Source organism: Ipomoea nil, unplaced genomic scaffold (genome assembly GCF_001879475.1).
Source record: "Ipomoea nil cultivar Tokyo-kokei standard unplaced genomic scaffold, Asagao_1.1 scaffold3069, whole genome shotgun sequence".
In the NCBI taxonomy this organism is placed as follows: Eukaryota; Viridiplantae; Streptophyta; class Magnoliopsida; order Solanales; family Convolvulaceae; genus Ipomoea; species Ipomoea nil.
In genome coordinates this window covers 9,165,244-9,193,237 of record NW_017619497.1, presented here as the reverse complement: position 1 = coordinate 9,193,237, position 27,994 = coordinate 9,165,244, and the positions used below count along the sequence as shown (strand labels likewise).

At 36.5% G+C, this 27,994-nt stretch overlaps 3 protein-coding genes and 2 long non-coding RNA genes across 6 annotated transcripts in view; 3 read left to right on the top strand and 2 right to left on the bottom strand.

Annotated features, from left to right (window-relative positions):
- Positions 1-12: 12 nt before the first annotated feature.
- LOC109164897 lies at positions 13-19,816 on the top strand. The gene is made up of 4 exons (XR_002051443.1): positions 13-25; positions 7,540-7,544; positions 16,098-16,103; positions 19,711-19,816. It is a non-coding gene; the product is annotated as an uncharacterized LOC109164897 (long non-coding RNA).
- Positions 13,693-15,986, top strand: LOC109164883 (nitronate monooxygenase). The gene is made up of 6 exons (XM_019313434.1): positions 13,693-13,996; positions 14,384-14,596; positions 14,679-14,774; positions 14,888-15,033; positions 15,176-15,395; positions 15,585-15,986. Exons 1-6 carry the CDS (start codon positions 13,862-13,864, stop codon positions 15,783-15,785), a joined length of 1,011 nt encoding a protein of 336 aa, XP_019168979.1. The 5' UTR covers positions 13,693-13,861; the 3' UTR covers positions 15,786-15,986.
- The window catches only part of LOC109164896, a 21,654-nt gene continuing 9,011 nt past the window's right edge, over positions 15,352-27,994 (bottom strand). Inside the window, exon 3 of the long non-coding RNA XR_002051442.1 lies at positions 15,352-15,427. This is a non-coding gene — a long non-coding RNA (uncharacterized LOC109164896). The remainder of the gene's footprint in view (positions 15,428-27,994) is intronic.
- LOC109164880 (chaperone protein dnaJ A6, chloroplastic-like) lies at positions 16,834-20,893 on the bottom strand. Of its 2 annotated transcripts, none has more exons than XM_019313429.1 (8): positions 20,735-20,893; positions 19,830-19,953; positions 19,313-19,457; positions 19,113-19,170; positions 18,597-18,639; positions 18,280-18,328; positions 18,081-18,161; positions 16,834-17,983 (listed from the first exon to the last, which is right to left on the bottom strand). In XM_019313429.1, the coding sequence occupies exons 2-8, from the start codon at positions 19,934-19,936 to the stop codon at positions 17,129-17,131; spliced, it is 1,338 nt and encodes a 445-aa protein (XP_019168974.1). In that variant the 5' UTR covers positions 19,937-19,953; positions 20,735-20,893; the 3' UTR covers positions 16,834-17,128. The 2 variants fall into 2 exon arrangements, with proteins under 2 accessions (XP_019168974.1, XP_019168975.1); XM_019313430.1 differs by having other exon boundaries at positions 19,313-19,454; positions 20,735-20,892.
- Positions 24,523-27,238, top strand: LOC109164873 (lysine-specific histone demethylase 1 homolog 1). The gene has a single exon (XM_019313420.1). The coding sequence runs from the start codon at positions 24,606-24,608 to the stop codon at positions 27,051-27,053; it is 2,448 nt and encodes an 815-aa protein (XP_019168965.1). The 5' UTR covers positions 24,523-24,605; the 3' UTR covers positions 27,054-27,238.

The following is a 27,994-nucleotide window of genomic DNA, read 5'->3' as shown; positions in this document are numbered from 1 at the left end:
TTATGACTTTATAATTATATTAATAGTTTGCTTATCAACTGTCTCAGGCGGCTGAATTTACAATATAACACAAAAACATGTAATATTACACATATATAGCTTGTTGCAATAATGTGTTAGAAGGCAAGGCAATCGTGCATGAAATAAAAGAAGTTTATTGGATATGGGTTTCCCTTTATTGTACCAAATTCATATATTTTAGTGTACTCTTCAAGATTTCCGACATCTAGTTCGTCAAATGCATGATTATTCTCCGTTGGGGGCGGTGGTGGCCCTGTGTGTTTTGTCCGGTGGCGGACTTTAATTCAAAGGGCGGAAAAGTGGTGCATCACGTGTGGAGTAAGGCCGGGTTTGGGAGACTGGGAAACTTCTAGCCATATATTATTGTAGCCTACCTAAAACAATATTCATGATTGCATATTTGCATGTAATAAGTATGGCCTCCCAAATCATGCCTACCATTTGTATTGCCAAAATAGCACTTTTGACTTCTAATTGTGAGAAGAAAATAGCTTATTAGAGTCCGTGTGGACAACTCAGTTGATCATAGGGTGAAATTTAGGAAGAATGACCATGGATCGAGTCTCATTCATTAGTGTGTGGGAGCAACTTCTCAAAGTGAGCAGGGCTCCTTGTGCGCAGTAACCAAAGGCCTAGTCCCTGCGGTTCAGCTGAGTTACCATGATTTACATCCTCCCATATATTTTAGGAATAAAGTACAAATAAGCCACTGTACTATTTGGGAAAAAGCAATTAAGCCATCGAACTCAAATAACCCCCAAATAAGCCATTGAACCCGGAAAAAAAGAGCAATTATCATTTTTAATATGTTAACTCCAGGTTTTTGCTGATTGAATTGTCAAATGTTTATTTTATTTACGTTTTTTTTTTATTATTATAATCCAGCTACATAGTAATATATTTTAAAGTAATTATAATCAAAGTAGTTTTGTTTTGTCTAGATCTAATTTATTTATTTATTATTATTTTTAAACAAAAGATCCAGTGAAAAAATAATAATAATAAATAAATCAAATCTCGACAAGACAAAACTATTTTGATTATAATTACTTTAAAATATAATACTATCCAAGTGGATAATATTAATAAAAATAATAATAATAAACGTAAATAAAATAAACATTTGGCAATCCAATCAGCAAAAACCTGGAGTTAACCTGTAAAAAATGTTAATTGCTCTTTTTTTCAGGGTTCAATGACTTATTTGAGGGTTATTTGAGTTCGATGGCTTAATTGCTGTTTTCCAAATAATTCAGTGGCTTATTTGTACTTTATCCCTATATTTTATTGGGCCAGGGCGTGGGGCCCTTGGAGTTGAGGTTTCAATATTTGGGAAGAAAATAGCTGATGAGATACCCGCAAGGGGTGAACGCATGCAAACATTAATACTTTGGTTAATTATGTATATAAATTTTTAAAAAGCTGCCTAAATTTGTATAATTCAATTAATACTTTGATTAATTATGTTTAACGGTATTTTAGAATCAAATTAAACGATAATGAAAAACTTTTTAAAATGCAACCATTAACCAAATTATTAAAAAAAAATAAAAATCAGTTGCTTAACTTGGTGTCACGATTGAAGATAATTGTGTGGGTTCGAATCTCATAGGAAAAATGTTCAGAATAATGGAAGATGTGGATTGTGCACGCATGAAGACTAGGATCTGATCGAATTGTGCGACTCGTGATTTATCTTTATAGTGTCTCTAGGGCGAGATCCTGTAAGCTTAGGATTAATCCTGCGAAGCTGAGATAAGTAGGGAACAAAAAAAAAAAAAAAGTCTGTCACCAACCAATGAAACAATTTATATTTTGTTTGAACCAAAATTTACACTACACCCTTACTTATAACACTTAAATATGAAGTATTAATTAGGATTTGTTACAAAATTTAGTGTACACTTTAAAATCATTCAAACCACGGAAGCCCATATACATTGAACAAGGTCAAATGACTCAAATCCGTGTGCAATGTAGGGGGCATAATTGTGTTAATGCTTTAATGGCAAGCTAAGCGACGTTTGGAAAAGCCAAACCGACGACCGAAAGGCCACTTGGCGTGACACGCGTACAAACCATGTCAAAAAATAGCCGTACTTTGTAAGAGCAACCTTGTGGATTTTTTTGTTTTTTTTGAAAGTCAACCATTGGATTGTATTTATAGATGAATCATAATAGAGTCAGGAGGGACATTGTCCCAGTACATTGGTAGCGTATAATTAAAAGCAGTTGCTGCTAAAGTATGAGCTAAAGTATTATGCGATCTAGAAATAAAATTAACCGAACAATAATCTAACATATTTAAATGCGTCCTGCAGTCATCCAGTACGTAACCAAGATAGGATCTTATCTGAATAGTAGTTGATGTCAAATATGTGAGTAGTGTCTGACAATCCGTGTAGAGGTTTACCGACTGTTCACCTCTGTCTTTGAGCCACGATAACACTTCCTTGCATGCCAGAGCCTCGGCCATAAGCGGTGAAAAACAATTCTGCGGGGGTGCACAAAATGCTGATATATAGTTGCCAGTGTGGGTAAATAAGACCGCTCCAACAGTGGCCGTCATGGACGACGGTTGGTAGCCGGCGTCGAAATAACATTGTCTTGGTTGTGGTGGGTGGTCCACGGCAGGAGCTTGCGCCATGTTGAGTTGGTGCCGCTGCTGGGATAAAATGGCGGGATTGGGCAGTGTGATCTGCTGGGCCGGTGTAGTGGGTATGGCGGCATTTAAGCTGGCAGCCACATGCATCGTTCGGGTAGTCACTCGTAGGTTGTGCCACGCCTTCACGGTTGCTAAGGCCGTGGCTACAACATTCTTCGGTCTTGGTAAGCAAGCATTCCACACAGCATCGTTCCGGGCCCTCCAAATATTGTATAAAATTGCAGCTGCAAACAATATTGCATCAGAATCTATAACATTTAATAATGTTCCAAACCAATCATAAAAAACGTTTGTCACAATTTGGGGGATTGGAAGGTTAGATTGGGTCCATATGGCTTTTGCATAGTCACACAACACTAACAAATGCATTATATCTTCATGTTCTAATCCACACATGGCGCATGTCGGATCAATTTCCACCCTCTTTATAAGCAAATTAGTAGTAGTGGGTAATATATTGCTTATTGCTCTCCATAGAAACATTTTCCATTTGGGTGGTATTTTGAGGTGCCATAGAGTTTTCCATTTATCAAATCCCATACCAGCATTATAGGTACCCACTATATGCCTGTATCCACTCTTTACTGAATAGCATCCATTTGGATCCCCATACCAGTACCATGTATCCTCATATTCCGGGGCAATAGGGATCTTTAAGATTCTAGGTACATCACTTGGTTGGAAAATATCAGTTAAAATGTGAGGATCCCACATTCCAGTTGTTTGGTCAATCAATCCTGCAACTTTAGCATCTGCCAATTGTACATGCATCTCAGTATGGACCATAGGATCCAATTCATCCTGTAGCCAAGGATCCTTCCATATTAGGGTTGATTCACCATTCCCAATCCGCCTTCGCACACCACCGGTAATTAATTCTTTTGCAGCCATAATGCTCCTCCAACAGTAGCTAGGATTATTCCCTATACCTGCCTCTGAAAAAGCTTGTTTAGGGTAATATCTAGCTTTATATACCCGAGATACCAATGAGTCAGTGTTTGTTAGAAAAAGCCAAGCTTGCTTTCCCAACATAGCCAAATTAAATGCCTTTAGATCCTTAAAACCAAGACCACCATATTCCTTGGGTATACACAATCTATCCCATGCCTTCCAATGAATGCCCCGGTTAGTTCCTGTTCCCCACCAATATCGGTTCATTGTTCGCTCAATAGCTGCACAGACAGACACCGGCAGTAGAAACACACTCATTGAAAAGGTAGGCATTGCCTGAGCTACACTTTTCAATAATATTTCCTTACCTGCCTGCGTTAATAGTTTCTTGTTCCACGAGCCAATTCTTTGTTTGATCTTATCCTCAATATATGCAAAAGCTGCCTTTTTATTTCGTCCAATAAATGCCGGTAAACCAAGATACTTCCCAAAATTTGGAGCTTGGGTAACTCCCAGGATCCGCGCCACCATTTCCTTGTCCCCACTGCCAGTATTCTTACTATAACAAATACTAGATTTATGGTAATTAACCATCTGTCCTGAGAGAGTTTCATACCTGGCCAAACAATTTTTAATTTCACCTGCCTCATACTGATTAGCTTTAAAAAATAAGAGACTGTCATCAGCAAAGAATAAATGAGAAATCGGGGGTGCTCCTCGCGCCACTCTACAGTCATGAATCAAACCATTATTCTGTGCCCGCTGGAGTAATAGGGAAAGTCCCTCTGCACATATATATAGGAGAAAGAAGGGAAGAGAGAAAGAGAAAAAAAAAAGGAGAAAAAACAGTAACTTTTTGTTTTTTGTTTTTGTTTTTTGTTTTGTTTTTTTTTTTTAAACAGTCCTTTACGGGCTTAGCGGGCGTGTGCATTGTTGGGTGTATTAGTCTCTCACACGCGAAGAGTGCATTGCTACTTTATTTTCTTTTCTCATCCAGTAAATCCCACAAAAATTTTTGTTTTGCAGGAGAAAGAACTCGAAAAAAATAAAAAATCTACCTCTCATTTGTTAAAACTCATCCCTTGATTTTTTTGATTGCAAAAAAAAAAAAAAAAAACAAAACAAAAAAACAAAAAACAAACACCAAAGAACCCTTAATGGGGTGGCTCTAAGACTGGGCATGGGGTATTGTGCCATTAGTACGTGAACTGTCAAAGGGGAAGACTGGTTGTATTATTGGTCACGAGTTTAGTCTAAATCAATATTTTTATAATCAAGTCTGTTATATAGGGTATTTCTAGTGCAATTTACTTAACTTGTATGGTTTATAGATTATTACATAAGAACAAGATTTACTATTGTACACTCTTGGATACTAATTGTGATTTTCTTCATCTTTGAAAAAAGGGGGAAAATCACAAAATCAGAAGATAAGCTTAAGGCATCACCAGTAGTTTTTTTGTTTTTGTTTTTTTTTTTTTTCTAAGGTTCTTGGTGTGCTTATTGAGACAACATTGCATATGTGGATGAGAGAGAGGAAGGAGAGAGATGGTTCAAGATCCTCTAGCAAATACTTGATTTTTGCAGGCATGGTGGGCCCCACCAGGAAACAAAGCAAACCTGAATATTGTGTGTTAGGCGCACAATGAGCGCCCACTCAGGGACGCTTTGATTTCTTTTTTTTTTTTTTTTTTTCTTTTCTTTTTCATGTTCTCTCTTCTAGTAGGCACCTAAAAATTTGTGTTAAAAATTACACAATTGAGTATGCCCTTACTTGGCTATCCAATATATATATATATATATATATATATATATATATATATATATATATATATATATATATATATATATAGATATAGATTTTTAGTTTATGATAGAGTAATCATAAGCCCCCAAAATTCCTAATAACAAGAGTTGCTAGAAGAAATACATCATGAGTATCTTAAGCAGCCTCCCTATCAATCTTTAACATTGACCTGCGCACAAAAGATTCATCTCCATACTTTAACTTAAGAAGCACAACGTCTAATCTAGAGAACACAATATCAATTTCTTTAAAAGTTGACAATAATACAAACATTTTCTTGGCATGACATCATAGTAGATTGGAATAGGTAAAAAATTTCACTAGACCAAATAGTACTCCGTAGTAAAAGTACAACTTGGCCTAATGTCTGCCAATTTTGTCAAAAACTATTACATAGAGTCTCAGAAAATGATTGCATCTAATTTTCAAATCTTTTGTTGATCCTGTTTTGGAGTTCTGGTAGAGTGGTTAATGAAGCAAATTATGAGACATTTCAACAGTTACATATTTCTCAAAAATGGTTTTATAACAATGTTCATAACACCCAATTAGTTTTGATTGATAAGATAATATGATGCAAATCAGCAAATGACCACAAACAGATAAATCAATCTAAGTTATTTATAATCATATAACTAATTGACTCAAAATCAATAATGCCAAAAACAAAATGTCCCATTTTCTTTCTAGTATATCTTTTTGAACACCTTTATGTCGAAATGCTACCGTACCACTGTTGGTGTCGGCATGTTTTGGCCGAAAGGAACATCTACATGGAACTATTGTATTTTTTTTTTTTTTTTGAAAATACATGGAACTATTGTATAGTTGTATTTCAATCAATAATTTGTTTTTCTTTTCAGACAATATAATTACAATAATTGAATTATAATTCGCATGCAATATCTCAATAATAACAAAATACAACAAATAGTATGTCCTAAAATAAATAAAATTAGTCTGTACGGACTTAGCTTACTGATTCAGTAAACAGTATTTGGGAGAAGAGACCAATGTTTAAACCTCACCATTTGGCCCTGTCTGCTAAGCCATTGAGTTAAATTACCGTGATTTACATCTTCCCAATAATAAGAGAAACTGTGAAAAATCCATTAAATAATCCTTACCAAATCCGGTGTGAAAATAAGTGAATAGCCAATGGTATTGAGTTAATTAAGTATTGGTCTTTTCATTTATTTAAAAAAAAAACAGCAAATATTAAATATGTTACATATCTCAATTAAACATTTATCTACTTGAATATTACATAAAAATATTTATATATACTTATAAAATAGAACTTATTTGTTAGGTTTTGGGGGATTTTGAAAGAATTAAATATTTGCTATTTTTTCTTTATTCTTTGGTAGGTGGGGCTGGAATCAATTAAGGTAATGAACTGAATAAGGATAAGGGTCATTAGTCAGTACTTACCCATTTAATGTACATTAAAAATGTGATTATATTCGTACTGCATATAAAGAGTTGGGACCCTACATGGGGTCTATATTGTGACATATATAGGCTTAAGGGTGGGAAACAGTTGTACGCAATTAAGATATCTAATTGTATTTATTTAGATTAAAGTCTATCTTTAATTATGTTTAGAAATTAGAGGGATACAGTCCACTTGTCCAAATGAAGCAACCAATTGCACGCCTTATTGATCTTCTGTGGTAGGAATTGTTATGTATTTTTGGTTTTGTTTGTTTGTTTGTTTGTTTTTTTTTTTTTTTTTTTTTTTTTTTTAATGACAAAAGAAACATACAATCCTCACTTGAAAAGTATTCAAAATGAAAAATACTCGATAAAATTTAATTTGATTTACTGGTTATCAGATATAATTAAATGAGAGGTTATGATTTTGAGCATCAGTGGGATGATATTGACTCTTTGTATTTCAGTAAGTTGAGAAAGTAATTATAAATATATATTACATTGTAACATAGTCAGTACTACTAAAAAAAAGTATATAATTAAATTATCAGTAAATCACATAGAACAAATTTTGTCACTTTAAAAATTCATATATAGTATTACTCTTTCTAAAACTTTGTTTCATGCATTGCATCATTTTCCATAAAAGAAACCCCTTTTTCTTGTGTTTACTTTTCAAACTTTAAACTTTTAAAATGTTCACAAGAAATGACACAAGCAAGAGTGATAGATATATACGGGTAATGAACACATACAATGTGTCAATCATTTGTGGGGTTTGAGGGTGGGTTAGGGTGTTCAATCAAACCCCTCTCACTAACCTACCCTACGTAGATCATATTCTACACCTACAATTTCTCATTTCATTCTAGCTTGTCAAGCAACAACAACATCCAATAATGGAGGGAGAACAATCAAATTAAATTAGAGGATAAGCTCTAAGGGTAGAGGGAATGAATTCATATATATTATTATTTCAATAATTTGAGGCAAAAATAGTTCTGGTTATAATACGTTTATCCCTAAATTTGTCCATTACACCTCAGGTAATGGTATTAATATGAGAAAGTGGAACAGGTACAAAGTTAGATTGACGATCAATATGAGTGTTTGATTAATTAGCTTTCTGTAACAATTAACTTATTGTTTCAAAATGTTAAAATGAAAAAAACTACTCAAAGTAACTTTTTTGATCAATTTTTTTTGAGAAAGTCATTTTATATGTATCAGATCAGCTAACCGGTAACAATTAATTTATCAAATACTCTACAATTAGCTAATATTATCAACCAATCAAACTCATTAACACGTACAATCAGTTAACAGTTATAAGCAAACAACCATTTACCAAATAACCTATAGCATTTTTTTTGTCAAGAAATGTGTGCCCCTCATTCTCGTACGTATATTGAACGACGTGCAACCGGCAAAACCATGAAATGGCGAAATCCAATCTCAAAGTTTACAACCTGTATGATATTGAGAACACCTCGTTGCCCATATCATTCCTAGATATACCCCGTCCAAACGTCCCTTTTTTTATGACTGCCACATTTGACTCGTGTGTGTTCATTTCACTTCAATTATATTCACAATTGAATTGAATCGCATATAATATGCAGTGCGTACATCTTTTTCACGCCCACACCAACCATAATTGCATTTCCACATTTTTGGGGCCACCCTAGCTTTTGGTTTACTTGTTGCCAAATTAAATCCTCCATGCACGGTTGGAAAATTACTCAATTTTTAATTATTTTTCCCAATCACTAAAAAAGACAAAAACTTTTAATTTTTTTTTTTTTTTTCAACTTTTCTGACTAAGCATTAAATTTTGAAATATTAGAATTTTTGAATGAATTATTGTATATGTAATTATGTAGCTTTCAAATTCAATTATCCAATATAATGGATGGAGAATAATCTGCATCTTTGAACCTTCGGAGATTTAGCCGTCGTTGATATGTTAATTTAATTAGGACTAATAATATTTTTAACAATGAATAACTCAAATAATAGTAAAGACGATACAATAATCCCTTGTCCTCCTATTGATGTCCACTTTAATAATTGAAATATTCAACTACTCTGCCAAATGATCAAAAGAATTTTGACAATCAATTCAAAATGGAAAAGTTCTAAAAAGTTTTACCTCTGATCTTCAATATTATAAAAGCAGACACGTACAATCTTAGCTTTTTTGACATTATAAAGTTTTTGTACAATGCTGTGTTTGGTTTTGAGGCTTTGGCTTCAATCATATCCAAAAGAAGTAGTCATGAATGAGATACACGTGTGAATGTGACAACTCCTTACGTTTCGTGAAATCATAATCCGGCCAACCTCATCGCCTGCGGCTGACATTAACTATTGTAGCATCGTATAACGTATGACGTTACGTTAGGTTAATGAAAAGTAATGTTCATTGGCTGGCCGACTCAAACCTACGGCCAATTCCAGTTGTCATTAGGGGCTTCATCATCAAAAACATAAATTCTTTATTTAAGTTTGATTATAATTTTTTTTTTTCCAAACACCTTGTGCTTAAATGATAGATAGTGACCCCTTCCATGTAGGAGGTCATGAAATCGAACTTTAGTGAAAGCACATAGAGTCAGGTGCAACTGCTTCATTAGGCTATAATGTAATAGAGTCCTGGTCGTCTGATGATGATAGAGTAAGTGGACTAGCACACTAGCACACTCATACTACTCAATACACGAGCGATAATAATTTCGAATTTTCCTCATCATTCAAAAAATATTATTACCGGCATGCTTAACATAACTATAAGATTTGGGCCAAGTTTCTCTTCGAATAAAAAGTCAATACTTTACATGTGTTACTCAAACTGTATTCAAATTAGTCTTATTTTACCGGCGTGGCTCAAACTATATTTAAATTAATTAGCCGCACTTTGCAAGCATGACTTGAAAGGTATTCGGATGATACCAAATGTTTTTTTTTTTTTATCCAAAGGCCGGTAGTCAGAAAACTAATCCCACGTTCCTACTGTCAGCACACTAAGTGATAGGGGCAAAAATTTTTCAACTTGTGTTCATAGTTGGTATTACTAATTACATTAATTAATAGTCAGTAATATTTACAAACATTTTCCAATTTTTTTGATTGATAGTGAATATATATATATATATATATATATATATATATATATATATATATATATATATATATATATATATATATATATATATATATATATATATATATATATATATGAAGAAACTTTTGAAGACACCAACCAAGTTTATCGTATATAGAAAATTTCAAAAACTCATAATTGGGCAGGCAAATATGAAGTGAGCTCTGAGCTGGTTGCCGCATGCTGGTGATTGAAGACCTTTTGTATTCGTGAGTTTAGGTTAATTGCGACGACTAACTCTACGTCGGTATTCGGTAGGACCGCTTTCATTAATGCTGCTTACGTTGACGCCTATAATAGACCAGGTCGTACTCCAGTATAAGTCTCGTCAATCCTCAATTTTTTTTTTTTTTAATTTCGTTATTATCAAATTTTCAATTTCTATATGAACTTTATGAACCCATCTATGCTCAAAGGAAGTAAATTAAGTTAATTTAATTTCAATACTCAACGCTCAATTATACAATAAGTCCGACCCAAATTCAAACGTTCATAACTAGATTTAAACCCATCATACAACTGGCCTATTCACTCTAATCATCCTCTAGACCTAAATTAATCTTTCAACCTCCACTCCCGCCCAATCTATTTTGTGACCCGAGCCATTCCTCATTATTATCAAATGTTTAAAAGTATAAAACATGTATAATCTTGCATAATTAAAAAAAAAATGGTATGAAAACGACCAAACGTACAAGCAAAGGCAGCTGATTTACAATTGAGTTGGATGAAATGGTTGGGTTGGAATAGTGTCAATAATATATTTGGTGGAAGGTACAAGTCATCTAATCCACATCATTGACAATATGAATGGAAGACGACAGAACAGTATTATTGCCTTCTTGTTAGCTGGTGTGCATCCAAAGTCAAGAACTGTGATGTACGCCGTACAGTAGCATGCACAAGATTGGGTTCGATCGGTTCTTCTGATTGACAGAATTGTTGTTGGGATAAGGTTTTCATGCGTCAATCGAAATGAAATTTCTTGCTTAATTACTTTGGAATTATTATAAAGATCATTAATGTTTGATGGAAAAATGTAATACTTTCATAATGAAATTGGTTTGGTATATTTTATAAAGTTGTGTAAAATGTAAATGGTTGAACACGCTTACATGTACTTGTTATTTTCAGAATATGACATTTTTACGTGTCTTAAGAGTATATGACAGTAGTAAATGGTGAATATATAAATGGTTGTGTCCTGATGAGGTGACAATTTTGACATAACTTTATCAACGGGCTACAAATATGCCCAAGAAGTCAATTTTTAAAGGGTCACAATCAACTAGACGACCAGATTGTGATGCCTATAACCAAGAGATTTGAGCAAGAAGGGACTAAGAGTATCTCCATATGTGATTTTTTCACAAGTTTGAGGAGTAGATCAGATGACTTATGTGGAAGAGAGAAGAGTTGGGTTCTCCCTGCAAGTTTGGTTTTTTTTTTTGTGAGGCCGGCCGCCAAGAAAGAGAAAATGGAAAGGAGATGATGGGATGGCGTGCGTGGCTGCGTGGCCTGCACAGACCACGCCTAGCCACTGCACGCGCCCATTGGCACGTCCGGTTCTTTTTCTACTTTTTTTTTTTTCATCCCCTTTCTTTTAATTTGCACCTAAAAACTCACAAAAAAATAAAAAATCATTGCTATGAGCATCCACATTTATAGATAATAGGGAGATATTTCAGAATGAATTCTCCCCACCCAAGATAATAACTAATGTGGGGAAGAGATAATGTGAGAAATAATTGGTCTGCAAATGAAGAGATAATGCAGAAATGGTGGGACCCACCACAAAAGCCACCACTGGTGACAGTCACCAGTGTGCATGACGGGCGCGTGCACCGCCCGTCAGGCGCGCCTGACAGTCTGAATTTTTTTTTTTTTAAATTTAATTTTTTTTTCTCTCCCCTCCCATCTTCTCTTTCCTAATCACTCTTACATTATCCCCCTATTCTCCCCAACAAATGTAGATGCTCTTAGAAATGCTCTAACAGTCTAACTTGACGCCTGCAGACTGACCATCATAGGACTAGTCAAATAATTTAGCCTAAATAACACATCTCTAACACATTCCATCATCCGCTCCTTACTATTCATTGCATTTACTATTGTATAATATCACTAATCAGAAAGTTATCCTTGTAATTAACTAATCTTTCGCTCATCTTCTATATATTAATATAATCAATACATTCTTATATCGTAATTTCTTATTTCATATGTTAACTCTAAAATCATATTTTAAGTATTATTATTATTATTATTATTATTATTATTATTATTATTATTAAACCATAATTATTGCTCCGTATTAGGTTGAGGTGACTTTTCAAGTATATCAATTGATAATTTTGGAAAATAATTATAGGTGTTAGGCTGGCAAATCAATGGAATGGATATGTATGTGGGTTATTGAGATACTTATAGCGACAGACTTAGATATTATATAATGTAAAATTATTACATTTTCTCTCATGCATGCATGCTTATGAACAGTAATAGAAATAAATTTGATTACAATATTGAGCCGATTGAATGATTGGCAACAACGACCGTCCCCTACTCCCCTAACCACATTTCAAGTTTCACAAGATACACCATTTGTTTTTATAAAATATTTTATGTTTATTTGATTTAAAAAGAGTGATTCGAGTATTAGATGAATATCAATACAAGGAGAGAGAGAAAATAAGGAAAAAATAAAAAAAAAAAAAACAATTCTGACAAAAAAAAAAAAAAAGAAAGAAAGAGAAGAAGATTTCACTGGTGTGTGCACTCCACGCTCCATGCTAGGCGCGGCAGTGCATGAGACGTGCAGTTTACGCGTGATTGTCTGCAAAGCTGGGCCCACAATTTTTTTTTTTAAATATTTGCAGGATAAAAAACTCCAAAAAGAAAAACCCCATATTAGTGTAAAAACTTTAATTTAATTTTGTTTTCCTGCAAAATTTATATTTGCAAGATAAAAAACTCCAAAAAGACATGCAGTTTATCCCATATTAGGCATTTTCCTACAAGTTAAATACGTAATTATGGCAACTAATAGTTCGGTGTGGCCTTAAAGAAAAAGTAGAGCTATCATATCAAAATGGGTTAAGTCGTCAAGCAGGGCTAACCCGCCTCGCCTTTATTATGAAGCGGATTTTGATTTTTGAGGCTTGCCAAAGTAGCAGCCTATCGAGGTTTGCCTAGTTTTTATTTTATGTAAATAATATATATATATTGTATTAATTATTATTGTGTTAAACAAATGTATTATTATTTAAACTATCTAAATTATTTTAGTATGTATTATTAACTTTTGATTATATATTAATTTTTAATCAATTAAATTCAAAATGTTTAGGACTTGGTGAACCATATTTCGGCTTTTGCAAAACGGGCTATTTATCTTGAGGCCCAAATCTTTTAGGCCACGAGTTAAATGCAGGCCCAATCTAACAATGGTATTATAAGCCCAAATAATAGGCGGAGGGTAACGGGTCGTTTTCCGGCGGTGGGCCGGCCACCGGACGGCACTTCCCCACACTCGTCCTCCCCTGCAATTAAACAAAATGCCTTGTTTGGAAGTGTAGAATTGGCCTGTTTTTACAGATAGACAGCGCATTAAAGATGGAGACATACAAAAAAATTACGCATTGGCTTACTTCATACTGTATAAAATTATTCTTTAACGGCGGCGGCTCAGCAGAAGATGAGACTGAATTTGCTTCTCCAGGTGGCGGCTCAGCAGAAGATGAGACTGAATTTTCTTCTCCAGGTGGCGGCAACCAAGCTATATATGCTCAGGAAGTTCCAGTTCAAACCAAATCAAATTAAAGTGTTCAATACAGTTTACAAGAAGAATCTTCAATAAGGATAAAGGAAAGGGGAGATGGGTTGGAGAGGGATATTGGGTTTTGAGTATGGGATAGTGCAGGCACCATTGGGACCTGATATCTCCGGCCCGGAGCTTGTTGCCGCAGTTGCGAATGCCGGCGGACTTGGTCTCCTTAGATCCCCTGATTGGGTCAGTACCTCTTTCTCCTCACTCCTCTCTTTTCTCTGGAAAAGTTGAAAACATCTTCTGTTGATCTAAACAAATTATTTAACTTATGTGTAATAACCCCAAAATCATGTTCCTTGTTCTGATTAGCATGTCCAATAGTTTTCTTTTGTGGGAATGTTTGATCGAATTATCCATTTGTTTGATCATGTGACTCTTGGGATTGCTTGTGTTCTGAGTGTTTACTTTGATTCAGATTGCAGTATCTTTTTCTTGCATTCTTGCATTCGTGTTGTTTAAATCATCTCAACTTTTTAGTTTTTGAACTGATTACATTTCTGTTTTATCTCATCATTCAAAGACTCATAAATCATAATGTTTTGTGGTTTGATTATGTTGTTTTTGCAACAGGAGGATCCTGATCACATTAGACAACTCATAAGAAAGACTAGAACTTTGACAGACAAACCATTTGGGATTGGTTTAGTTCTTGCTTTTCCTCACAAGGAGAATCTTAAGGCTATACTAGATGAGAAAGTTGCTGTTTTGCAGCTTTACTGGGGTGAATGCACCAAGGAGCTAGTTCTCGAGGCTCATAAAGCTGGGGTCAAGGTTGTGCCCCAAGTAAGTGTTCTTTCTCGAGTGGTAAACATATTAATCAAGTTATAATGTTAAGAACTGGACTATAAGTGCCCTACTTTTTGAGGTGGGGAGCTATGAAGAAGCAAAGAAAGCTTTCGATGTTGGTGTGGATGCAATTATTGTCCAAGGTCGGGAAGCAGGAGGACACGTTATTGGCCAGGTACAATGTTGTCCTGCTCACTTTTAACTAAAATCTGTGTTGAAAATGTAATTATTTTGGACCATCCTCGTTTATAATGTGACGAGTCTCCACAACTTTTGTATTATTTTCAGGATGCTGTAATGACCCTCGTGCCAAGAGTAGTTGATCTAGTTCATTCTCGTGGCATACCGGTCATAGCCGCTGGAGGTATAGTGGATGAGCGTGGCTATGTTGCTGCTCTTGCACTTGGAGCTCAGGGCGTCGCACTGGGCACAAGGTTTGGAACATCTCGATCAATATGACTATTGCTTTGGCCTAACATGAAATGGTTCTTGCTTGAGCTCATACAATCAGTCAACCTGGAACTTTTGATATGTTACAAATCTCTGCAATGCATATAAGTTTGGATATCCTTGTAGGTTTGTTGCAACCGAGGAAAGCAATGCGCACCCAACATACAAGAGAAAGTTGGTTGAACTCGATGAGACAGAGTACACCGATATATTTGGTCGTGCTAGGTGGCCAGGGGCACCACAACGCACCTTAAAAACGCCATTTTTCTTGAACTGGAGGGCACTTCCCAGTCATGAGAACGAGGCAAACCAACCTGTCATTGGCCATTCAACCATACACGCCAAGGTGAAGACTTTAAATCTTTAATAGCCTATAATCTTTAATAGCCTATAATCTTTAAACGAACACTTTTTCCTTCAAATTGTTGGTGGCTTCTGAACAAATTGTAGGACAGGTTTTGTTCCCGGGGATGAATAGAACGGAAAACAGAACCCTTTGCCCTGACTAATCCGTTCTGCATTTGTTCTTGAACAGGAAAGGGAGATTCGCCGCTTTGCAGGGCCTGTCCCAAATGCAACAGCAAGCGGTGATATCGAGAGCATGGCGATGTATGCCGGTCAGGGTGTTGGTCTTATTAAGGAAATTCTGCCGGCCGGTGAAGTGATAAGTAGGCTTGTGAAAGGAGCTCAACGTTTGATCCATGAACAGTATATGTTACAGAAGCAAATACCTTGATGTTCACTGGTTTAACCTTTTCTTGTGACAAGGAAAATCTGTAGTCACTATCCGAGGGTGTTTACTAGGTAAACCTCTCTTTGTGACCTTAGCTGACAAAGAAAATACTTTGTTATGTTGTCTTCATGTAATCATGTTAGCTGTAATGCCTTAATAAAATGTCCCAAGAAGAATGGGGATGAAGAAATAACCTTCAAAGTAGTCAATGTCCCTAGAGGTGTATTGTAAACTATTTCATTAATAATCAAACTACTTTGATTTTCTCTCTTCTCAAAAGTTACTCGTGCCATGGATGTATTCATTCACGTTAAGTATAAAGTATTTTTTGTTCAAGAAATTCGTTCAAAGCATAAGCTTTGTACTAAATGCAGAATGAAAAGTTTTATACAAGGCAAGTCTGTGATAATTACTGGACGAATAAGTAATGAAGTGTTTGTGTGACAACAAGGGGTGGTGGCGTAGTTGGCTAGTGCGTAGGTCTCATACCTTCTGAGTTATCTTGAGGTCGAGAGTTTGAGCCTCTCTCACCCCATAGTTTTTTAAACTTATGCTCTTTTGCCTTTCAAGGTCAGGTCACAATGCATGTATCCAAAGTGATCATTCAGAGTCGGGTAGGGATGACCAATGTGCCCCTTTGTTGACTTAGGATCGGGTCACAAGACATACACCCAAAGTTTGCTCCTTTACCGGCTAATGTCGCACTCATAGCGCACATTCAAAGTCGAGCGAAAATAGTCAAAATGCTCCTTTGTTGACTAAAGTCACACCCACAACTCACATTCAAGGTCGAGTGAAAATGATCAAAATGCTCCTTTGTTAGCTAAGATCAGGTCACAAAACATGCACTTAAAGCGCACATTCAAGCTTTTACTTTCAATCTAAATGTCAACTAGGATCATAAGACACAGAATGATGATGGTGCAACAGGTCACAAAATGTGTTTCACTGGCAATCAAAGATTGCTCAGTATAACTTTTTCAAGGCATGGGAAAATTTTACTCTACAAAACTTGGGAAAGTAAATGAAAGGGAAAAACAGAACACAGAAATACTTGGGTAATCAATCTTATTTTACAGTTGGATTTCAAATCAAATAAAATAATTATATGATCCAAAAAGCAAGAGCATAGATGTAATGCTAAATGTCAATAGTACATTAACAAACTAATCAACAGTTTCATCCAAATCTAGTAACAGTATGAAAATCAAAGACAAAATTTCACTACAACTAGTTGCAGTTGTATGTAGACTGAGAAATCACAGCGAAATTTGAGAATCGCGACCCCTATGTTTTCCACAAAGCTCTTGAAAGTTGAGAGTGAAAGCTTTTGGAAGGGCGATTTACTACCTCCTGCTACTAGTTGGAGTTTTGCCCTTGCTCAAGTTGGCAAGTTCTTCTACGAGCTTTCTCTCGTCGCTACTCAGCCGTTTTGGGATCTCAACTTGGACGCGCACCAGCTGGTCACCCCTCATGTTGGGTTTGCCCAGAAGAGGCACGCCTTTTTTGGCCATTACTAATGTTGTCCCTGGTTGGGTGCCAGCCGGAACCTTTAGATCGACCTCCCCATCGACCGTTGGAACCTTTGTTGTTGTGCCCAGAATAGCGTCAACATAAGACAGCTTGCAAGTGTAGAGAATGTTGGTGTCGTCCCTTTTTAGTACAGGGTCGGGTAGAACGTCTATGATCACGAAAAGATCCCCCGGGGCTCCACCTCTCTTTCCTGCATTGCCTTCAGAGCGAACCCTCAGGCGGCTACCGGAATCTACACCGGGGGGAACTTTCAGGCTTATCCGTTTCGACTTCCTTACTCTGCCATCACCGCTACAAGTGTTGCAGGGCGTAGAGATCTCCCCTGTGCCATTACAAGAAGAACACGTCATCACCTGCTGGAAGATGCCTAGTGGGGTCCTAGCGGACGACACAACTTGCCCTTGCCCACCACAAGTTTTACACGTCGATGCCTTAGTGCCTGGTTTTGCACCCGATCCATCACAGGTGCTACAGGCTTCAAGCCTACTTATTTCAATCTCCTTCTCAACCCCAAACACGGCTTCTTTAAAATTTAAAACCAGGTTATGCACTTGATCTTCACCTTCCATGGCTCGGTTTCTTGACCCCCTTCCCCCCATACCCATGCCACCCATACCGCCCAGGTTATCGAATAATGAGTCAAACAAATCAAAGGGGTTGCTGAAATCCTGTCAACAAGGAAATAAGACGTTATTCCGTCTGAATATAAAAGCTAGAACCAAATGTGTATATATTCTCTCTTTTACCAAAACACAAGAACCTTACCCCCGTGCCAATGCCAGAACCTTTTAGCCCAGCCTCCCCATACCTGTCATAAATTGAACGTTTCTCATCATCCGACAACACCTGTAGCACAAGTTTCCCATTTATGGTAGAATTGCTTAGAAGTTAGAACACAACTTCCATTTGCCTAGAACAAAATTACCAATGACCATCAGAGATTCAGAGCCATTAAGAATGTTACCTCATAAGCATTGCTTATCTCCTTGAACTTCTGTTCCGCTCCAGGTTCTCTGTGGAAGAGAGAGAGAAGAACTCAAATTAGCAACTTATTAATCAACAAAGAAAATAATAAGTGTTTCAAGTGAAACATAGTCATAAACCCTTTTTTCTATATATATGCTACTTGAGAGGATGCAAAAATACTAATAACAATTTAAAAATGTTGCCCACTTCCCACTTTTACCAAATATTTAGCAAGAAACTTATTCATGAAGAAGTAAAGTGTCCAAAAGGCCACATAAAAAAGCATAAGTCCATTAGCTTCAAGTATCAACTTACTTGTTTACATCGGGATGGTAGCTCCTTGCAAGCTTTCGATAAGCTGAACATGAAAAAGAGATATTAGGAAATGACATTGAAATTTCTTTTCCTAGCGGTGTGTACAAAGTTACCGTTCTTAATTAGATCATTGCATAAATGCATAATTGAACATGTGCATACATCTACCCACGTGAAGAAGACCTGACCTCTAATGGTTAAGTCGCTAAACAACTTATCAAGTGGGAAGGTTTTATTATAGTCAAGTGTCACTTCACTAAAGCACTAAAAAAGGAATCAGAAGACTCAAAATAGGATACATGAGATGATTTTACCCACATAAGGTAATTATTCAGTATTTACCTTCCAACTAAATTTTGATGGGATTTATAGCTCATTATCCTATAGATCTAGCAAATTATAATCAAGAGTGCTGCTAGCATAGGTGACTATATGATGCATTCAAGAAGTGCAAACGTAATAGGAAATTTAAAAGAAAGCATAGAAGAGACTGAAAATAGTTAAGCTTTTAATTACCACTTTTAATATCTGGTTTGCTGGCATTTTTGGATACACCAAGAACAGAATAGTAGTCCTGCAAAAGTGCAATATAGTCAACCAAATGTAGTACACGTATAATTGTATATATATATAAGTTATAGTTGAAATAAAATAGACTAAATTTTTATGCAGTGATAACTATAACTTACAAAAGCAAATCCATTATTGTATCTTACCTTATCAGCCCTAACGATGAATCGGGTGCCTCTCCTTTGACATGGATTCTTGTATGACAATGAATTGAAAAGCTCATGCAAAGATTCTTGAGAAAAAAGGCTTGAACTTGGTGATGCCAATGCTCTTATCTTACTCGGCAAACTGCTTAAATATAGTAAGGAGTCAGGCTATAAACACAAACACATGAATTATCCCCTCACAAAATGAAACATGTCATCAACAAAATCAGAATGAGTTAAAAATAAGCTAAAAGTATAATAATAAGCAGAAAACCCTACACTCAATAGGTAAGCTCATTAGTTTAAATGTCAAATGGTTCTTCTTTGAAACATTTAAGTAAATAGGAATCATCGGACTTGAGTGAAGCATAAAGGAGGCATAAGAAAATCCAGACGAGGTCAAAGTAGGAAATTTTATCTAGTGCAGACTATTTCAAGATTTCATAGAGCTACCACACTAGAGCATAATAATATGCACTACTTCATGTTCAAGAATGGAATTAGTGAAAGTGCTCACCGAAGTGCTGATGTTGATAAGTTAGTTGTAGTGGAGGACCTTGGTAGAAGCTGAGGCTGAAGTCCATACCGAGCCACCCATGTACTACCAAAAGGTACGATTGCCATCCAATAAGACTAATATACTGCAGGTATAGGAAAAAAAAAAAAAAAAAAGTGAAGAAGTTCAATTCTCAAAAACACACCTCCAGAATCTCTTCATAGACAATCAAAAAAACAAGAATTTTAAAAGATGAGATTCTCATCTCAAGATTAATGAATGTTTCAGCATGAAACAAATTACCATAAAATCTATACATTTGAGACAAGTACCAAGAAAAAAGTGTTTGTGGAGCTTCCTAAGAATTGCTTCTTCATAACTATACAATTATACTTACTTCAGCAGTTGTCTATAAAACAATTACTATCACAATGAAAGAATATATGTTTACACCAGAATAACTTCAGGCACAGTTCTTATCATATACTGATATACACCAATAGCCAAACTAGGGTTGCACTTGCACAGACAAGAAGTTGGAGAGCAGAAATAATCATAGGTTACAATCAAACAACAAACAGTAGCAACTTTATTGCGGATATCTTGCTCCCATAGTATCAGAAAAAATTAAAGTTGCAGTCTTTTCTTCTGTCACTTTAGCTTCAAAGTAGAGAAAGATTCAAATTCGAAACAGTAGTGCGTATTTTCACCAAAAGCATAAACAAAAATACAAATTCGTAATACAAAAACTCAGAATCTCCATGGCCAATAACCGACAGGGTCCTAAGTCCTAACATAACGGGGGCAACTCAACTTCCATAGAATCCAACCCAAAAAAGAATCAAACTTTACCATCCAAACACAAAACACAGACACAAGGGTTCTCTAATTCGGAGAAGGAACGCGACTGGAACGAAGATACGCACCTGGTGCTGGAATTCAATGATCTTTCGTCGTTACCCTTCTCAACCGAAGAATCGAAGCTCCCCAGAAGCGAAGTCTGCAGGGCAACGAGACGTTCAGTGAGACACACGAGACTGTGTGGACGATGAGGCTCCGAAAGAGAAAAATGAAAGAGGGGTTTCCAGAGGTCTCATATACTGCACTCGTAATCTGCTCCGTTTTCCTGATACTCAGTCATGATTCGTGGTTCTGTGGTCGGGCAATCTGTGCCGTTCGATCATCGCCCAGTGTGACATCAACGGTGACTAAAGGCTCTTTGTGTTGAGTTCAGCAAGTACGGTTGTAACGTATCATCCAACTTGGAAGAAAGCTGGGCCCACGACTGCAATTCTTGACAAATTATTCTGTGGACCCGTGTCCACCGTATAAGGTCGCGCACCGGGTATAAAAATACACAATTTGCATATTAAATATTCACAATTTATTTTTTTATAAATTAACAGTTTGTAATGACCATGTATTATATTTACATATTCTCAAAACTTAAAAACACAATTTATATTATAGATGTTTACAATTTCAATACTAAAAGTACACAATTTAAGACCAGGGTCCACCTTGCAAGATGAACCATGGTCCATGATATAACTACTTTAAATTAGAGTTAATTCCATTTTTGGTCCTAGACTTATTGGGGTGTCGACAGTTTTCATCCTCCATAATAAAAATTGTCAATTTATAGCCACACTTATTGGTCGTTGGACAATTTTAATCCTCCGTCAATGAAGCCGTCTGTTGACCGTGAAATAGAAGGGTAAAGCTGTCTTTTTATGTGTTCTTCTTCTAATCGTATTAGTCAATGCTCGTTTTACCCTTCATTTTCATAAGAAGATCAATCTGCTGAATCAATTGGTGTTCAAGCGAAACAATAAACTACACCACTCTATTTTTTCAAGAATCAAGAACAAGAACCAGATGGCCTAAACCAGTGTTGCTTAATAAACTGAATCCCTTTAGCTTAGCGGAAAAAACAATAAACTACAGCAGACTCCGAGATCGCAGCCCACCGCCATCAAAGCCCTCGCCTCCATCGCCTCCTACGCCGCGCCATCACTCTCCTCCGAGACGCCGGCATTCTCCCTCCTCCATGACTCCGAGATCGCAACCCAAATCTCCGACTTCCTCCGCCAGCCGACTCCAACACCGGCGACAACAACCTCTGCCGCTGGCTCTACGACACCTTCCACTCCTCCGAGCCCGATCTCCACCTCGTTGTCCTCCACCTCCACAAGCCCCTAGCCGGCTTCGAAGCCATCCTGTTAGTCCTTTCAACCAGTCTTCTTCTTCAGACTTTATTTTGAGATAGAATTCATCAATTCATACCTTACAATTTGAGGATATAATCTTCTAAAATTCCCAATCGATTCACAGCTACTTACAATAGTACAATACTTGACAACTTGTTGAGCTAATCTGCTTAGGATTTCTTTGATTAATCTGTTTTCCCTTCATTTCCTCTCAACGGAGATGTGGTGGTGGCGGCAACGCTTTCCTCTCTTTTAGATATCTGCACAGAGGCGCAAGGCGTGGGCACTTCGCAAATCTCTGTTGCCTCCCCCCCCTGGTGTCCACTTCGCAAACCAAAAATTGCTTTCCATCCACCATTGCTTGACTTTGCAGCCGAACCCTCCAACCTGCAATTCCCCTTCTAAAGTAGGCCTAGAATCTAGAGAGAATCGCAAGAGAACACTTCTATGATTCAGAGATCCAACCTGCAATTCCCCTTCTAGACGTAGCACCGATTGTAGCTCCGCCCTAAGAAATTCCAGAGGCACTGCAATTCGCACGATCGGACGATTCTTTGACCGATCACAAACATATGGCTGATCGCAATCCAATCTGGGTTGTTGGGGTCTACGAACTGCTGAGATCTTCGAGGTCATCATCGATTACCGCCTTCATCGCCACTGAGATCTTCGAGGTCATCGCTAAACCCTTTTGGACGAGCGTCCCGACGATTTCATTTGAACAGCCCATCGAACGACTAGGAACAGATGGTTGCGTCGTCGTCTTTGCCTTTGCTTCGATTCCACTCTCGCTTCTCAACCTCTTCATCAGTGATCGATTCCACTCTCGCTTCTCAACCTCTTCATCAGTGAGCGACCAACAAAACAACGTCTTTTAGGCATATGATTAAAAGAATAAGTTGAATTGACAGAAATACCCCTCATTTAGACGGTCAACAGACGGCTTCATTGACGGAGGACTAAAATTGTCCAAGGACCAATAAGTGTGGCTACAAATTGACAATTTTTATTATGGAGGATGAAAACTGTCGACACCCCAATAAGTCTAGGACCAAAAATGGAATTAACTCTTTAAATTATTTACGAAAGACGAAATCCCCCGTAGGGTGATATTTTCACTTCGCATTATAGTTGTTGTGATTCAATTATGTGTCTAAGTGCAATTTATAATAAAAATTAATTAAGTTACACGTAAAGGCTGTAGATTTTTTGTTTGCGACCTTTTAGTACTTTCTCATTAATTAAATTTTCAAAAAAATATTTTCAAAGGCAATTTACCACAAAAAAAATTAATTAAATTTTTGTTTGCTTTTCTTTTTATATTATAGCAACTAGTAATTCACCCGTGAAAAAATTATGTTATTATAAATATAAATAAAAAATAGAAAAATTAAAATATTTTAAATTATTTATAATAATATTTTTGAGCTTCCATTGGTCAAGTATTTATTATTTTTATAGAATACAAAATTACAATTAAAATTAAAATTAAAATTAAAATTATAATTATAATTTTTTGTATGGTTAATATAATCTCTAATTATGTGCATATTCAAATAAATTTATAAAGAGAATTTACATAACTACATTGATTTATTCTTAATTGTATTTCATCTATATTATAATTTCCACAATACGAATAATAACTAAGATAATTACATTTGGAAAGCAAATTTAAATTTTTGTATGTGTAAATTTAAGCTCTAATTGAACATATTTTTTATATGATTATATAATATATAGTTATTTTATTTTTCAAAAGTATATTTTTCATATGATTATATAATATATAGCTATTTTATTTTTTAAATATTGTGCTTTTTTTTTTTCACAATACAAATAATAACTAAGATAATTACATTTGGAAAGCAAATTTCAAATTTTGTATGTGTAAATTTAAACTCTAATTGAACACATTTTTTATATGATTATATAATATATAGCTATTTTATTTTTCAAAAGTATATTTTTTATATGATTATATAATATATAGCTATTTTATTTTTTGAATGTTGTGTTTTTTTTTTAATAAATAATGTTGTGACATTAATTGTAACATTAATTATTTTCCAAACCATATAGTTTTATTATATAAAGGATGTTATTCACCCCTAAAAAAAATTTCTCATTATAATTTCACATCCATATGACACTATTTGATTGTATATATTAATCTTTTATTAAAAATTAACAAGAGTTAACGAGTTTATGACACTTATCAATGATTATAAATCACGAAAAAATTTAGGAATGAAAAGATTAAGTGAACAAAAGAGTATTTTCTGATTTTTTTTTTTTTATTAAATCTCAATATCGACCAGTTTATAGGTAATTTTTTTTAGTAATATTGATTCTATAATAATTTATAATGTAATATCTGTCTGTATATACTTTCTTAACCTATTCAAACACAAAGAGTTAATAATTTTTTTTTTAATTAGGAAATTTGGAGGGTGGGAACAAATATGGTAATTGCAGATTTCCAGCCCATTTGTATATGGACTACTAGAAAGAAAAGAAGAAACTATAAAGGCCCTATAAGTTTCGGGCTCGTCTTCCGCGCCGATTTACCATCGAAAATATACTCATGGAAACCGCCGATACTCCGCCGGACTGTGCCGATAATGTTGTCTCCGACGAGCAAGCCACCGAATCAAACAACAATGTGCCTGACAATGGCCATTCTTCGCCTCCCCAGACGACATCTGAGCCTGCCGTTTCAGATTCTCAGGCGGAGCAGGTTCCGGCGCCCGAAGAGCAGCTCCCCGCCGGTCCACCTCCAGTCAAAAGGCGACGCCGTCGGAAGAGATTCTTCACGGATATGATTTCCACTGCCCCATCGGCTGCTGCTGTCTCTGGTCTGCGTGTACGCCGCCCCAACCCTAAACCCTCCGCCTCGTACGCGTACTCCGAGACCGACTTCGCCGCCGCCGAGGAGGACCTTTCGAAGAATCCTCACCGCCGGAAGAGAGTTTCGGACCTGGCTAAGGAGGTGGACATCGAAGCCCTAATAGCTATCTCCGTGGGGTTTCCAGTGGACTCGCTCACCGAAGAGGAAATTGAGGCCAATGTGGTGTCCCAGATCGGCGGTGACGAGCAAGCCAATTACATCGTCGTCCGCAACCACATTCTCGCACGGTGGCGCTCCAATGTCTCCGTCTGGCTCACTAAGGACCACGCCTTGGAGTCAATTCGAGCCGAACACAAAACCCTCGTCAACTCCGCCTACAACTTCCTCCTCCACCATGGCTACATCAACTTCGGCCTCGCTCCGGCGATCAAAGAAGCCAAATTAAAATCCCCGGAGGGCGTCTCGAAGGGTACTGTGATCGTTGTTGGCGCAGGGCTCTCCGGTTTAGTTGCTGCGAGGCAATTGATTTTTCTAGGGTTTACAGTTGTGGTCCTGGAAGGAAGAGCCAGGCCTGGAGGCAGAGTGAGATCAAAGAAAATGAGTGGTGGTAACAATGGAGTCATCGCAGCCGCTGATTTAGGCGGGAGTGTGCTCACCGGAATCAATGGCAATCCACTGGGAGTCCTGGCAAGGCAGCTTGGCCTTCCACTTCATAAGGTCAGGGATATTTGCCCTCTCTATTTGCCTAATGGTAAAACTGTGAATTCTGATATTGATTCCAAGGTTGAAACTTCATTCAATAAACTGCTAGATAGAGTTTGTAAGCTCAGGCAAGCAATGATGATAGAAGTTAAGTCCATTGATGTTTCGTTAGGCACTGCATTAGAGACATTTAGGAGTGTATATAAAGTGGCAGAGGATCCCCAGGAGCGAATGCTGTTGGATTGGCATTTGGCCAATTTGGAGTATGCTAATGCTTCCCTGATGTCTGAACTATCCATGGCTTTTTGGGATCAAGACGATCCTTATGAAATGGGTGGGGATCATTGTTTTATTCCGGGTGGGAATGAGAGGCTAGTGAGGGCATTAGCTGAGGACCTTCCCATATTTTATAACCGAACAGTGGAGAGTATTAGGTATGGCATTGATGGGGTTTTAGTTTATGCTGGGAATCAGGAGTATCGTGCAGATATGGTTCTTTGTACTGTCCCATTGGGAGTGCTTAAGAAAGGTGCCATTGAATTTGTGCCTGACCTTCCTAAGCAGAAGAAGGATGCAATTGCAAGATTGGGGTTTGGTTTGTTGAATAAAGTTGCAATCCTATTCCCCTATGACTTTTGGGGTGGGGAGATTGATACATTTGGTCACCTTACTGAGGACTCGAGCATGAGGGGTGAATTCTTTCTCTTTTATAGTTATTCTGCAGTGTCAGGGGGTCCTCTTCTTGTGGCTCTTGTAGCTGGGGAAGCAGCAATAAGATTTGAAAAGATGTCTCCACTGGAAGCTGTTGGGAGGGTTTTAGAAATTTTGAAAGGCATATTCAGTCCAAAAGGGATAGCGGTTCCAGATCCACTCCAGGCAGTTTGTACGCGATGGGGGCAAGATCAGTTCACTTATGGCTCATATTCTTATGTTGCAATTGGAGCTGCAGGGGATGATTACGATATTCTTGCTGAAAGTGTTGCAGACCGAGTCTTCTTCGCAGGAGAAGCAACGAACAGGCAATATCCTGCAACAATGCACGGGGCTTTTCTCAGTGGAATGAGAGAGGCCGCCCATATCCTGAGAGTTGCTAACAGAAACTCCATAGCCATAGGCACAGCAGAAAAAGCAAACAATCCCACCCAGGAAACCAAGGATATCAACAGAGTATTCGAGAACCCAGACCTTAGATTTAGTCGTTTCTCAGTTCTATATGATCCAACATCACCTGAACTTGGATCTAATTCTTTACTTCGCGTGTCATTTGAACTGGATAAAATCGATCCTGACAGCTCCCTGTATCTATATGCCTTGATCCCCAGAAAGCAGGCTGTTGAGCTAAGTGAAGTGGAAGGCGATACAAACAGGATACAGAAGTTAACTCTTGATTTCGGCATAAAGTTGTGTGGTTGGAGAAGAATATGCTCCGAAGCTGAATCTCTGGTGAATTCCATTTTTTCCAGTAGATCTCAGTGCGAGTAAGTGGATTGTATTAGCTAGTTCAATAATTAGTAAAATTCTTCAAATCTCTGTTCTCTGATTCCCTGAAACTGAAGCTAGGCATTATGCTGTATAGTTGTTGTGATCAAAATCTTAGTCAGGGACCTTAACTCCTATTCTCATTCTCAGTGATTACAATGGAGGGACAAATATGAATGTTTTCCCATGACTAATTGCTCCTAAATACCCCATCCATTTTTATATTATTAGTTGTATTATTTAGTAACTACTGCAGATATATTCATAATTAACTTATTATGATTAAATAAATAATATTGAAGGTGAGCATATATATCTTCTTCTTTTTTATTATATTATTATACAAGGAGAAATTGTTTTACTAAAGAAGTAAAGAGATATGTATGATATGTTTCAAACAATGATATTTGATAGTCACATTGAATTCAAATTAATTTGATGCATGGTGAGTTAATGAGGTCCTTTAATATTATTTGGTTTTGTCATATTTAGTTTTAAACTTTCAAATTGATCATTCATGATTCTTTGATTTTCAAGTTGTTACCGTTTATGGTCCTTCAACTTTTAAAATTTAACTAGTCTGGAATGACCATTGATGGTAACTTGGATTATGAAATTTAAAAGTCGAAGGACCACAAATTGTCAATTTGAAAGTTTAAGATTAAACGTGGCAAAATCAGGCTAAAAAGAGTAGAGGACCCTAGATGGTATTAATTCTATATTTAGAGTTTAAAGTTTTATTATTTTATTCATTAGTTTAATTTTTAAACTTTTGACGTGTTGAACCTTGTTTTTTGGGATAAAACCTTTTCACATGTTGAGTTGGTCGCTTTAAATGATGTGAATGTGTGATTCTGTTGAGCATATTGTAAATTTGTACAATATGTTTTGTCTGTAATATATGGTCCCATTATAGAATGAGATTGATTAATTTCCTTTTTGAT

What these genes read in the sequence shown, in the direction of transcription:
- LOC109164883 (XM_019313434.1), top strand. Translation starts at nt 13,862, where the DNA reads ATGGGTTGGAGAGGGATATTGGGTTTTGAGTATGGGATAGTGCAGGCA. An exon ending in TCCTTAGATCCCCTGATTGG is followed by an intron (nt 13,997 to 14,383) that starts GTCAGTACCTCT and finishes TTTTTGCAACAG; the next exon opens with GAGGATCCTGATCACATTAG. An exon ending in GGCGTCGCACTGGGCACAAG is followed by an intron (nt 15,034 to 15,175) that starts GTTTGGAACATC and finishes ATATCCTTGTAG; the next exon opens with GTTTGTTGCAACCGAGGAAA.
- LOC109164880 (XM_019313429.1), bottom strand. Translation starts at nt 19,936, where the DNA reads ATGGCAATCGTACCTTTTGGTAGTACATGGGTGGCTCGGTATGGACTT. An exon ending in CAAACCAGATATTAAAAGTG is followed by an intron (nt 18,640 to 19,112) that starts GTAATTAAAAGC and finishes TTTCATGTTCAG; the next exon opens with CTTATCGAAAGCTTGCAAGG. An exon ending in TACCATCCCGATGTAAACAA is followed by an intron (nt 18,329 to 18,596) that starts GTAAGTTGATAC and finishes TCTCTTCCACAG; the next exon opens with AGAACCTGGAGCGGAACAGA.
- LOC109164873 (XM_019313420.1), top strand. Translation starts at nt 24,606, where the DNA reads ATGGAAACCGCCGATACTCCGCCGGACTGTGCCGATAATGTTGTCTCC.